The 12,906-nt window shown below is 47.9% G+C and overlaps 2 protein-coding genes and 1 pseudogene across 2 annotated transcripts; 2 read left to right on the top strand and 1 right to left on the bottom strand.

Annotated features, from left to right (window-relative positions):
• The first annotated feature begins 294 nt into the window (after positions 1 to 294).
• LOC101613774 (sulfotransferase 1A1-like) lies at positions 295 to 3,918 on the top strand. The gene is made up of 8 exons (XM_004670242.2): positions 295 to 479; positions 1,183 to 1,365; positions 1,465 to 1,590; positions 1,671 to 1,768; positions 2,705 to 2,831; positions 2,918 to 3,012; positions 3,447 to 3,627; positions 3,729 to 3,918. Exons 2-8 carry the CDS (start codon positions 1,185 to 1,187, stop codon positions 3,839 to 3,841), a joined length of 921 nt encoding a protein of 306 aa, XP_004670299.2. The 5' UTR covers positions 295 to 479; positions 1,183 to 1,184; the 3' UTR covers positions 3,842 to 3,918.
• Positions 3,919 to 4,570: 652 nt separating this feature from the next.
• Positions 4,571 to 10,539, bottom strand: LOC101613497 (bolA-like protein 2). Its single transcript, XM_004670241.2, has 4 exons — positions 10,525 to 10,539; positions 5,114 to 5,353; positions 4,926 to 5,023; positions 4,571 to 4,713 (listed from the first exon to the last, which is right to left on the bottom strand). The coding sequence occupies exons 1-4, from the start codon at positions 10,537 to 10,539 to the stop codon at positions 4,614 to 4,616; spliced, it is 453 nt and encodes a 150-aa protein (XP_004670298.2). The 3' UTR covers positions 4,571 to 4,613.
• Positions 10,540 to 10,724: 185 nt separating this feature from the next.
• On the top strand, positions 10,725 to 11,662 carry LOC101597954 (annotated as a pseudogene).
• The last annotated feature ends 1,244 nt before the right edge of the window (positions 11,663 to 12,906 follow it).

Here is a 12,906-nt window from a genome sequence, read left to right as displayed (position 1 = left end):
CCTCCTCTCCTGGAACTGGTTGGTTAAGAGGCCTGCCCTGCAGTGGGTGGGGCTTCTGGAGTGGGGCAGGATTCAGAGCAGAGCTGGAAGAACAAAACGACCTACCCATGAGCCCTCTACCCTACCTTTAGTCCTGTCTTTTTGTACAGGTTCAACCATCTTTGCTTATAGACTGGTCTAAACTTCATTACAGTACAGTGTGGTTCTGCTGAAGGTAACTGAGAACCACCCCCCCAACCTCACCCCTTCCTCTGTGAGGACAGCTAATCTTAGCTAGTATGGAAAATAGTGCTTCCTTGCTTCCTCTACCCCAAAGCTCCACCCTTCACAGAGACAGCCTGTCCCAGTACTTAACCTAAGTCCCTCCTACTTGGGACTTACAGAACCCTCAGCTGACAACAGCCCCAAACTCCCCAAGCTGCAGGAACACTAAACATCTGTGTGCCCAGGGACTACAAGGCAAGATCCTGAGAGGTCAGGTGAGTACCTGAGTGGAAGACCAGACCACTCTTGCTTTCTCCAGCACCTGTTTCCAACACACTCTGGATGGCTTGCTCGCACTGCTTGACCACTCCCATTTTACCCCTGCCTGGGCTTCTCCCCCTGTGCTCTTCCCAACTCAGAGAAGCAGCTCCAGCTGACTAGCACATAGAAGGCTTGCAACCCCAAACACTTGGTGGCTCAACTCTATTTGTGCTGGTACCAAGATGGAGCTGCACTAGGTAATGGGATCCCAACCCTTGACACCCTGTCTGTTTTCCTTATGCGAATGACCCAGGAAGCTCAAGAAGGGAGAAAGTGGTGACAGAAGCCCACTGGGTGTAGGCTGGTAACCACAGTGGGAAGTAGAAGCAGTAGGCATGAGCAGGTCCCAAAGGACTTTCTCAGATGCATGCTAGGATTTCCTGGAGAGTGCCCAAATCCCATACCTGAATCCCACTCCCAAGAGAGACCTTTAATGCTCTGACTGCATGCCAGATACTGAGTTCCTATAAAGCTCTGTGGGAAAGCCTAGGTGCACACAGAATGGTGACCACTGCCCTAAACACAGACCTGCCTTCCAAACACAGGCCCCACTGCTAGTTTTGTAAATTCAGCAAATTGAGCAACCTCCTGAAGCCACCTGGCCCTTACATCAAGGCAAAAGTTCCACAAATGGTGGTGGTGTGATCACATTCACAGAAATGGGAGAAATGGAAGACTTTCCTGACAGCAGCGTGGAACTAGTGAAAGACAACTTCCGCCAACCACTAAAGTATGTGAAGGGTGTTCCTCTCCTCAAGTACTTTGCAGAGGCTACAGAGACACTGCAAGACCTTCAAGCCTATCCTGATGACCTGGTTGTCAGCACATACCCCAAATCTGGTAAATAAGAAGGGCCCCAATAGCCTAGGCTTAAGACCCCACTTTGGCAGTCAGGGCCAGGTCTTTGACTCTGCTCACCTCCCATTTACCCCTTTACAGGCACCACGTGGGTGAGTGAGATACTGGACTTGATCTACCAGGGTGGAGATCTAGAGAAGTGTCGCCGGGCCCCCATCTATATCCGAGTGCCCTTCCTTGAGTTCAAAAGCCCAGGTGTTCCCTCAGGTATGTAAAGGGGCCTTGGGCAAAATGAAGGAAGATGGGAGCAGCTTCCCAACAAACAGGCCTTCCTCATGCATGCTTAGGTCTAGAAGTTCTGGAGAATACACCAGCCCCACGGCTCCTCAAGACACACTTGCCTGTGTCCCTGCTTCCCCAGAGCCTGCTGGATCAGAAGGTCAAGGTGAGAGACAGGGCCAACCCATGGTCCATCCTAGCCTTGGTTCCTTTCTGCTAAGAAAGTCTCATCTCAAGCCTTGTCTCATATCAAGTGTGGAAGCCACCTGCCTGTCAGTCTTGTGGGGTTCAGATGACTAGGGCCATGAGACTCCTCACCCAGACCAGACAGAAGTGGAGTCCAAGTGCCCACAGGGCATGGGCTAGGGGGCCAGTGAGGTCTGCCTTCTTCTGGTTCAGCTGTGGTGGCGATGAAGGGGGCCAGAGTATAAATAAGTTTCCAGTGACCAGCCAGGATCTAACTGACACCTGCATTAGTTTGCTTATCATCACTGTGAAAAAATTCCCAAGATAAAAAACTTAAAGGAGAAGGGTTGTTTTGCTAATGGTTTTAGTCCACATTCATGTCGATTTCATTTTTTGGTCATGGTAAGGCAGGACTCATGGTGGAAGGGTATGGTGGAGCAGCTGATTACCTCACAACTGGAAGCAGAGATAGGAAAGGTCCAGTAAAAAGACAGACTCTTAAAGTACACGCCCAGAGAGAAGTAACTCACCCTACCTCTTGGCTTCTACCACCTCCGAATAATGCAATCACAAGATGAGTCATCAACAGATTAATCCACAAGTGGGTCAGAGTCCTTAATGATCTGATAAGTTCACAATAGTGCCACCAGCCAGGAGTCCAAGCCTGCAAGACTAGTCCTTGTAGGGTGTACTCCATATGCAAACCACATCAGCATTAGTGTGCTGATCCCAGCTCAGTGGTACCCATCATGAGGTCTCAAGTCAGCAAGCTCATTTCCTTCTTTGCCACCCTGAAAGATAGCTCCCTCACTAGGTGCTGTGAAGGGTGACATGAAGGCAGGGTGGGAAGGAGTCAGGACTGGGTGGGGATACTGCGTGGTGGTGGTGTTGGCAATGGCATCATCTGTCCCTACAGATGATCTATGTCGCCCGCAATGCAAAGGATGTGGCCGTCTCCTATTACTATTTCTACCACATGGCCAAGGTACACCCTGATCCTGGCACATGGGACAACTTCCTGCAGCAGTTCATGGATGGGAAGGGTAGGTCTGACTGTAGGAAGGAGGGGCTGGAGCTGAGGGACCACAGCCACAGCTAACACGCCACGTCTGGTGTCCATCCTCCTCAGTGTCCTATGGGTCGTGGTACCAGCATGTGCAGGAGTGGTGGGAGCTGAGCCACAGTCACCCTGTTCTCTACCTTTTCTACGAAGACATGAAGGAGGTGAGACTGACTCCCACCTCCCTCCACGGTGACCCTGTCAGCCTCCATCCCCTATCACAGCCAGCTCCCCACCAGCATTCCCCATCCTACCTCCTGGCCCAGGGTCACAGCACGGCTCTGGAGGACTCCCACGACCCTTATCTTCACGTGCACACATCAGTCACACCTGCCATCATCCATCCACAGTTTGCTTCTTGCCCCAGGGGTGCCAAGTGTGGGCCCAAAGAGGAAAGTCTCTCCTTCACCTCCCAGAAGGAACCCACAAAATGGCAGGTCAGGAAGCTATCTGTTGTGCCCCAGGACAAGAGGCCCAGAATCAAATACAGGACTGAGAGTTCCTTAATGGAAATGGCCAGCTTCCTGTGAGGTCTCAGGGCGAGCCTCCACTCCCAATGAGCAACCCAAACCTCCACTGAAAAGTCCCTCTGTTCTAGAACCCCAAAAGGGAGGTTAAGAAGATCTTGGAGTTTTTGGAGTGCTCTCTGCCCGAGGATATTGTAGATCGAATCGTCAAGCACACATCCTTCAAGGAGATGAAGAAGAACCCTATGACTAACTACACCACCATACCCACTGATGTCATGGACCACAATGTTTCTCCCTTCATGAGGAAAGGTGGGTCCCAGTCAGCATGGATATTTGGGGAAGGCAGATTGAGACTAGGTGCTGAGGCTGTCTCTGGGATTAGGACTCCCATCCTCCTCCTGTCCCTCCAGGCATCATTGGGGACTGGAAAAACATCTTCACTGTGGCCCAGAATGAGCGTTTTGATGACCACTATGCTGAGAAGATGGTGGGATGTGGCCTCACCTTCCGCTGGCAGATCTGAGTCACAGCAAAAACTATTCCACAGAACTAACAGCACAACCAAACCATGACCTTGAGAATACAGTGTAATGTATTCAACCCGACTTTGAGAATAAAGTGTATTCATCCTACAGCCTCTATTGGAAGTCAAGGACTTACCTCAGGGATAGTGTTTGCCTAGCATCTGTGAGACAAGTGGTTTAACACAGGAGGTGGGCATAGGCAGAAAGGACAGATAGTTTAAGACAAACCTGGGCTACATAGTGACACCTTGTCTCAAAAAAATGGAGGCAAGCTGGAGAGATGGCTCAGCGGTTAAGGCACTTGCCTGCAAAGCCTAACAACCCAACTTCAATTCCCAGTGCATATGTAAAGCCAGATGCACAAAGTGGCACATGGATCTGGAGTTCGTTTGCAGCGGCTGGAGACTCTGGCATGCCCATTCTCTGTCTCTCTCTGCTTACAAATAAATAAAAAAATTAGGGCTAGGGAGACGGTTTAGCAGTTAAGGTGCTTGCCTGCGCAGCCTAAGCAGGTACGCCCAGCTCTCTAGGGGCTATTAGTGTCGTGGCAGTACAAACCCCACAGGTTACAGAGAAGGTTTATGGGCAACCCTGTGAAGATCTTCAGGACAGAATATCGTTATACAAGCTTGCACCTACAGGTCTAGGAGAGGACAGAAATTCCTTCATGGTACAAATCCCTGACTCTGCCTCAGCACCCCGCCAACACACAACACGCTGACAAGAGCTGGCTCTGATTTATAATTTAATGACTGCGCAGGCCTGCATCCCTCATTTCCGCCGCTCTCGGGTCCACTGCTCTGGTGTCAGGGTTTTCTGCTCAAAGGCATGGATGTGCGGGAGCTCTTCTGCTAAGCACTCATTCACCAGCCTGGGGAAACAGCAGGCCTAGGCTCGGGTGGCGGTCTCCGAGCTCGCAGTTTCCATGATGTGAGCATCGGAAGAGAGGCCGTTCAGAGACGCTCGATAACGGGCCACAAAGGGCCCCGTTGAGGGAGCGAGCTGGCAGCGGACCCGGGGACACCCGCCTGTGGTCTCAGTGGGGCCGCGCTGGGCGAGGGGAGGGGAGTCCTGGGGACTCACCGGTGTCTTTGAAGAAGTGGCTTTCCCTCGAACTTGGCCGACACCACCAGGACTCGGAAGCTGGTCGCGCAACGGTTGAGGGTCGTGTCCTCCACCTCCTACCCGGCAGAAGAACAGGAGCATGCGGGGACCCGCCCCCAGCTGCCCTTCTGCCGGCGTCCGGAAGGCTCCCGCGGCCGCTAACTCACCACATGCTCCGCCTCCAGGCCCCGCTGCAGCTTCTCACGGAGGTAATCGCTGCTGAGTTCCATCGCGGTCACCGGCGGGGCCACAGCACAACGTGGACAGCCTCTCGGAGGGCCCCGTACAGTGCCTTCCGCCCTTACTGTGGCCACTTCCCCCGCGGCGCGAACTTCCGCCCTTACCAGGGCGTCCTTAAGCGCAGCACTTCCGCCCTCACGCAAAGCAGGAGTCGCACACTCCACGCGCTCCGTGCCAGCGCCAGCCAATCAGAATGGCCGGAGCTCGGCTCGGCCGGAGCCCGCGCTAATTGGCTGGGGCCGCGGTCGGCTGAGCTGCTCGGTTCTGTGCGGGGTTGCGAGCCGGTCTCCAGCGCGGAGACGGTGCCCGGAGCCGCACTGCCGGGAGCCACTTTTCACGAGTGTCTGAGACCACCCAACTCCTTCCGATACCGAGGTCACAGAAATCATCCGGAGCCTCGCTCCTGATCCACAAGGTCCCCATGGGCCTGCAGATGGTGCGGCGAGGGTGCAGCCCTTGGGTACCTACCTGCTCTGTTCACTGAACTCTAACCCCTGGATCTGTGTCTAGGGGGGATTCACTGCCAGTAGTGCTCGTCTGCTTTGGAGCACAGTGGCATTTTCAAAAGACAGGCAAGGTCCGACGGACAAGAGAGGACCCTGGAAGAGGGCGCAGGTGTGGGTATTGGAGGTGGGCTTCAGAGGGCAAAGCCCCTCCCCACCCCAGCCAGAGGCCCAGTGCTAGGGTCTTCTTCTGCAAAGCGAGGTCTGCCAGTGTTGCAGAACTTAACAGACTTGATTGATGTACCTCGCGGTGGGGTTGGGGAGCGTTGGTTGGTTTGGCGTCTGATAAACATGTCTGGGGCCAGAAGATGTGACTCGATTGGTAGTTTGCCTAAATTGTACAAAGCCCTGGGTTCGATGAGATCCAAGCCCATAATCCTAGCACTTGGAAGGTGGAGGCCGAAGGATTAGAAAATCAAAAAAAAAATGGAGGTGCTTAGTCTGGAGTCGGCCTGGGCTACAGGAGACCCTGCCTTTAAAATATTGTTTGTATGTATGTATGTATGTATGTATGTATGTATGTATTTATTTTGAGAGAGAGAGAGGTAGAGGAGAGAGAAAGAGGCAGAGAGAGAGAATGGGTATGTCAGGGCCTCCATCTGCTGCAAAGGAACTCCAGATGCATGAGTCACCTTGTGCATCTGCCTTATATGGGTACTTAGGAGTTGAACCTGGGTTCTTTGACTTTGCAGGCAAGCGCCTTAACCACTAAGCCATCTCTCCAGCCAGCCCCTACCTTAAAAAAAAAAAAAAAAAACTGGGCGTCGTGGCGCACGCCTTTAATCCCACTAGTGGAGAGGCTGATATAGGAGGATCACAGTGAGTTCAAGGCCACCCTGAGACTACATAGTAAATTCCAGGTTAGACTGGACTAGAATGAGACTTTACCTCGAAAAAACAACAACAAAAAAAACTAATAAAAGAGTTAGGGCTGGATGGATGGCTTAGCAGTTAAGCACTTGCCTATGAAGCCTAAGGACCTCGGTTCAAGGCTGGCTTCCCCAGGACCCAGGTTAGCCAGATGCACAAGGGGGCGCACGCATCTGGAGTTCATTTGCAATGGCTGGAGGCCCTGGCGCGCCCATTCTCTATCTGCCCCTCTCTCGCGCGGCCTGTCACTCTCAAATAAATAAAAATAAACAACAAAAAAGATTAAGTAAAAACTAATAAAAGAATTAAATATAAATTTAAAAAAACGTGCTGTGAGACAGGGGCCATGGGTCTTACACAAAGGAGGTAGTTCCTCATACCAGGTTTTAAGGTTCACCCCAGGTAATGGCAGGTAGGACCTTTGATCAAACTGTTTCTTATAGAGGCGCATGCATCTGGAATTCATTTATAGTGGACATAGGCCCTGGCACACCCTTTCTCTCTCTATCCTTGCAAATAAAATATTAGATAGATAGACAGATAGATAGGTAGATAGATAAACTGAGCATGGTAGTGTGAACCTTTAATCCCAGCCTTGGAAGGCCACCTTGAGATTACATAATGAATTTCACTAGGCTAGAGCTAGACCCTACCTCAAAAAGCATATATATGTATATATATTTATTTATATATTTACATATGTATATATATGTATATTAACATGATCATAATCCCTACCAATACACTACTTTTCCCCTCCACTGAATCCCTTCTTTCCAATTAGTCTGTCTTCTATTTTTTTGTTTTTATTTTTTAATATTTTATTTATTTATTTATTTGAGAGAGAAAGAGATAATGAGAGGGAGAATGGGTGTGACGGGGTCTCCAGCCACTGCAATGGTTTCCAAAGATATGCACTACCTTGTGTATCTGGCTCACATGGGTAATGAAGAATCAAACCTGGGTCTTCAGGCTTTGCTGGCAAGCACCTTAACCACGCAGCCATCACTCCAGCCTTTTTTTTTTTTTTTTTTTTTTTTTTAGGTAGGATCTTGCTGTAGCCCAAGCTGACCTAGAATTCACTATGTAGTCTCAGGGTGGCCTCAAACTCACAGCAATCCTCCCACCTCTGCCTCCCAAGTGCTGGGATTAAAGGCATGTGCCACCAAGCCTGGCTCCCTCTTCTGTTAAAAAATAATAATAATAATTTATTTATTTGAGAAAAAGAGGCAGATAGAATAAGTATGGGTGTGCCAGGGCCTCCTGCCACTGCAAATGAACTCCAGATGTGTGCATCACTTAATGCATCTGGCTTTATGTGGTCCAGTAGACAGCCTCAGGTTGCTTGAGTGAACCTGCAGACCAGACACAGTTTATGGGAGGAAGGGAATTTAGTTGAAATATACAGATTTAGAGAAAGTTCCATAATGGCAGAATAAGCTGGCCCCCAATTCACAGATTCCAGCAGAGAGAAAAACTACTGCTAACATCTAAAGCAAGCACACTTCAGGAACTCCAAGCAAAACTCAAGCACTTTGCATATCTTTACCTGGAAATTCCAAATCCACCCCTGTACTTTAGGGCTGGACCCTAGGATCTACCCACAGAGATACCAAGTTACAAGCTTTAATAAAATTCCTGAATCAACTGGAGAATTGAACTTGAGTGCTTAGGTTTTGTAGGCAAACACCTTAACCACTGAGTAATCTTTCCAGCCCTCTCTCCTATTTAATACTGTTATTTTCCCCCTCCTATTCATTCAAACTACCACATGTGGGTACTGGGGAATCAAACCCAGGCCATTAGGCTTTCCAAGCAAGTGCCTTTAACCATTGAGCAATCTTTCCAGCCTCTCTCCTATTTTTAAAAATATTTTTTATTAGCTGGGCATGATGTCACAGGCCTTTAATCCCAACACTGGGGAGGCTGATGTAGGAGGATCACAGTGAATTTGAGGCCACTCTGAGACTACATAGTGAATTCCAGGTCAGCCTGTGATAGAGAGGGAGAGAAAGAATGGGCATGTCAGGGCCTTTAGCCACTGCAAACCAACTCCAAACACATGTGCCACCTTGTGCATCCAGCTTTACTTGGGTACTGGAGAATTGAACTTGGGCCCTTAGGTTTTGTAGGCAAATGCCTTATCCACTGAGTAATCTTTCCAGCCCTCTCTCCTATTTGAATACTGTTATTTTCCCCCTCCTATTATGCAGGTCTTGTGTAGCTAGTTTCAACCACTGTGAGGTCATGACTCTCAAGGCCCCTTTCTGCCTAGAAAACAGTATTGAAAGAGTTCTTCCCTTCCTTTGACTCCTAGATTCTTTCCATTATCTCTTCCACAATGGTCCCTGAGCCTTGGAGGGCATGATAGACATGTAATAGACTTAGTGCTGAATACTCCACTGTCACTTCTCAGTACTTTGGCCATTTTCTAGTCACCCAATAGTCACCAACATCTAAAAAGAGAAGCTTCTCTAATTAAAAGTGAGAGTAGCATTAATATGTAAGCATAAACATAAATATTTAGAGGCCAGTTTGATGGACATAATCTATCCATTTATCCAGGCAGCATTAGTAGTCTCCACCTTAGGGTTTATGGGGGTTTTTGTTTGTTTGTTTTTTTCTTTGTTTGTTTGTTTGTTTTTCAAGGTAGGGTCTCACTCTAGCTCATACCTTTCATCCCAGCACTCAAGGGGCCAAGGTAAAAGGATTGCTATGAGTTCAAGGCCAGCCTGAGACTATAAACTGAATTGAATTCCAGATCTGCCTGGGCTAGAGCAATACCCTACCTCAAAAAAAAAAAAAAAAAAAAGGTGCTGTATTAATCATGGCTCTTTTTTTAATTAATTAATTTTTTGTTTGTTTTTCGAGGTAGGGTCTCGCTCTAGCCCAGGCTGACCTGGAATTCGCTATGTAGTTGGATGGCCTTGAACTCATGGCGATCCTTCCTACCTCTGCCTCCCAAGTGCTGGGATTAAGGGCGTGCGCCACCACGCCCAGCAAAGTCAGGGTTCTTTAAAGGAACAGATCCAGTAGAATGAATTATATTGAACGGATATATATATGTTAAAGGGATATTTATTGGATTAGTTTACAGCAGTCCAACAATGGCAGTTTGCAAGCCTGACAGCCACATGAGGCTGGGTGCCTCAGCAGTCCCAATCCAGCAGTGAAGGCCTGGAGGCTTCTTGGAGAGCCGCTGGTCTTCAGTCCATGCTGGAAGACAGCAAGCAGCACTAGAAGCCACGTGGGAGGAAGGGTTTCTTTTCTCCCAGAGCTTCCTTAAAGTCTCCCTCTGGGAGACGCTGTCCACTGTGGGGGAAAGGACTTACCCTGGGGAAGGACTTCCTTCAGTTAATTCCTTCTGCAAGCAACCTCAGAGACCCAACCAAGAGGAATGTCTGTGGATTCCTAAACTCAAGTTAACAACAAAACTTAACCATCACAGCTAGGCATGGTGGCACACACCTATAATCCCAGCACTCCGGAGGCAGAGGTAGGAGGGTCACCATGAGTTCAAGGCCACCCTGAGACTACATAGTGAATTCCAGGTTAGCCTGGGTTAGAGTGAGACCCTACCTCACCTCGAAAAAAGATAATCACAAGTTCACCCCTTGTCAACTTGACAGCAGATCATATCTCCTTACATCATACTTAATTTCCAAATGAAGACAGTAACAAGGTCATAATTCCACCTAACATGATATAACTATCCCACATAAAACTGGAAAAAGATAATCTTCCCCCCAACACAAAGCAAGCTTCCTTAAGGAATGCTTAGTCTCTAATATAATAGGTCAAATATGAATTCAATAACCATTAACTAGTGATACAATCTTAATATTAATTACCTTTTTGTCTTGTTTTGTTTTGTTATTTCGAGGTAAGATTTTGCTCTAGTCAGGCTGACCTGGAATTCACTATGTAGTCTCAGGGTGGCCTTGAACTCACAGCAATCCTCCTACCTCTGCCTCCCGCATGCTGGACTTAAAGGCTTGTGAAGAGGTGAAGTCTGGACAGTTGTGTGCGTGCGCCTGCCCAGTCTGCTTCATGTAGGAGCCTGGAGTAGGAGATTTGGGATCAAACCTCTTCTTCCTTCTGTGAGTTTTGTCTTGGTCTTCAGCTACATTTTTACGGTTTGCGGGGAACTTTATCCTCAAAGAAAATGGCTAACAATGTTAGCAACAAAACAGATCCTTGCTCTATGAATTCCCATGTATTTCTTGGAAATCTCAACACTCTTGCAGTCAAGAAGTCTGATGTGGAGGCAATCTTCTCGAAGTATGGCAAAATTGTTGGCTGCTTTGTTCATAAGGGCTTTGCCTTTATTCAGTAGGTTAATGAGTGAAATGCTCAGGCTGTTGTAGCAGGAAAGGATGGGAGAATGATTTCTGGCCGGGTTTTAGACATTAATCTGTGAGCTGAGGAGGAGCAGGTGTGAAACAATCTGTGGCGGAGGTGTGCGGCCACTCTTCTCCGTCCCCTCTACTCGGCTCCTCCTTTGACTCGGTCTATGACTTCCATCGTGATTATAATGACTGGACATACCGTTACTCAGCACGTGTTCCTCCTCTGCCTATCGCTCATGCTGTGGTACCCTCTACACACCAACATGTAGCCAAACGTGACTTTAATTTTGAGAGTGGACAGTGGGGATCTTCTTCTAAGTCTGGAAAGTTAAAAGGAGATGACCCATCCTGGGCGTGCACGCCTTTGATCCCAGCACTCAGGAGGCAGAGATAGGAGGATCACTGTGAGTTCAAGGCCACCCTGAGACTACATAGTGAATTCCAGGTCAGCTAGAGTGAGACCCTGCCTAAAAAAAAAAAAGTGGATTCTCTACTGGAAAAAGGAACAGAGCAAACAAGCAGGCTTGTCCTTCTCAACCCAGTAGAGGTAGGGAACGAAAGGACTGAAGAGGAGCAGACTAGCTCCTCTGTGAGGAAAGATGAGATTAATGTGAAGAGGAATCTGAGGCAGGTGCAGATGCCTTTGCTGAGGAAGGGGATCTTCTGGATGATGATAATGAAGATGGGTAAAGAGCAGTGGGAATTGATCAAAGATGAAGAAAAAGAGGCTGAGGAAGGACAGGATGACTCTTAAGACCCCAGCAGGCTTTAGAAACCTTCCTCACTATTTCTTTACCTAGACATTTGTCTAAGATCAAAACTACACCAGATCCACTCCCCTGGACTCTTCAGCATATTCTCACGGGACTCCCTTTCCTTGTCCTGCCCATTTTCATGAATTCATACTGTTCTGTCCTCTACCAAGTACCATTTCCCCTTCTTTCATAGTACTAAGTTGTGTAAGTCTTACCCTGTAATTTTTGCCTTTAATTTTGATAGCTCTTTATGACTTAATAATAAAAAATGTATGGTTTCAGGGCTGGAGAGATAGCTTAGTGGTTGAGGCACGTGCCTGTGAAGACTAAGGACCCATGTTCAGTCTCTCCAGATCCCACATACAAAGGTGATGCAAATGCAAGGTTACCCATGTGCACTAGGTGGCACAAACATCTAGAGTTTGATTTCAGTGGCTGAGGCCCTGGCACACCAATATTCTCTCTTGCTCTTACTCTAAAAATAAATAAAAATGTATGTTTTTTTTTTTATCATCAATTGTCTCCAAAATAATCTCTCATTATGCAGGGAGTACAGTTCTTCCATTCATACGTGGTTTCAATAGTTGCTTCCCTTACTGCAAAGGCATTCTCATTTACTTGTACATCACAGCATCTTTGAGTTACAGGTATGTGTGTTACCTCCCCGGGAGTACTTTGGGGAGTGTACTCAACACAAATATAACAATGTATTTTTGTGAATGAGAGTTGGCATGTCAAAGGCATCCTTTAGAAGAATCGTGTAATAGTCTTAATATTTGTTTTCTAAAGTTGATACTGTGGGTTATTTTGTGGACATCTTGATGTTTGGGACCTTTTTATCCCTCAAAATAAACAGTCCTTATTAAACCAGGAATTTGGGGGAAAATATTAATTACCTAATAGAGAAATAAAGGAAGAACAAAAGCATCTTTTTTCTTGTTTTGTTTTGTTTTTGTTTTTTGAGGTAGGGTCTCACTCTAGCCCAGGCTGACCTGGAATTCACTCTGTATTCTCAGGGTGGCCTCAAACTCATGGTGACCCTCCTACCTCTCTGTCTCCCAAGTGCTGGGGTTAAAAGCATGTGCCACCATGCTCAGCTTTCTTGGTTTTTTGAGGTAGAGGCTCACTGTAGCCCAAGCTAACCTGGAATTCACTATGTAGTCCCAGGGTAGACTCAAACTCACAGCAATCCTTCCTCTGCCTCCCAAATCCTGGTATTAAAGGTGTGCACCACCATGCCCAG

The sequence above is a fragment of the Jaculus jaculus genome, chromosome 12 (assembly GCF_020740685.1).
Source record: "Jaculus jaculus isolate mJacJac1 chromosome 12, mJacJac1.mat.Y.cur, whole genome shotgun sequence".
Taxonomy (NCBI): Eukaryota; Metazoa; Chordata; class Mammalia; order Rodentia; family Dipodidae; genus Jaculus; species Jaculus jaculus.
The sequence above is the reverse complement of the archived record's forward strand: the minus strand, read 5'-3'. Positions and strand labels throughout refer to the sequence as shown.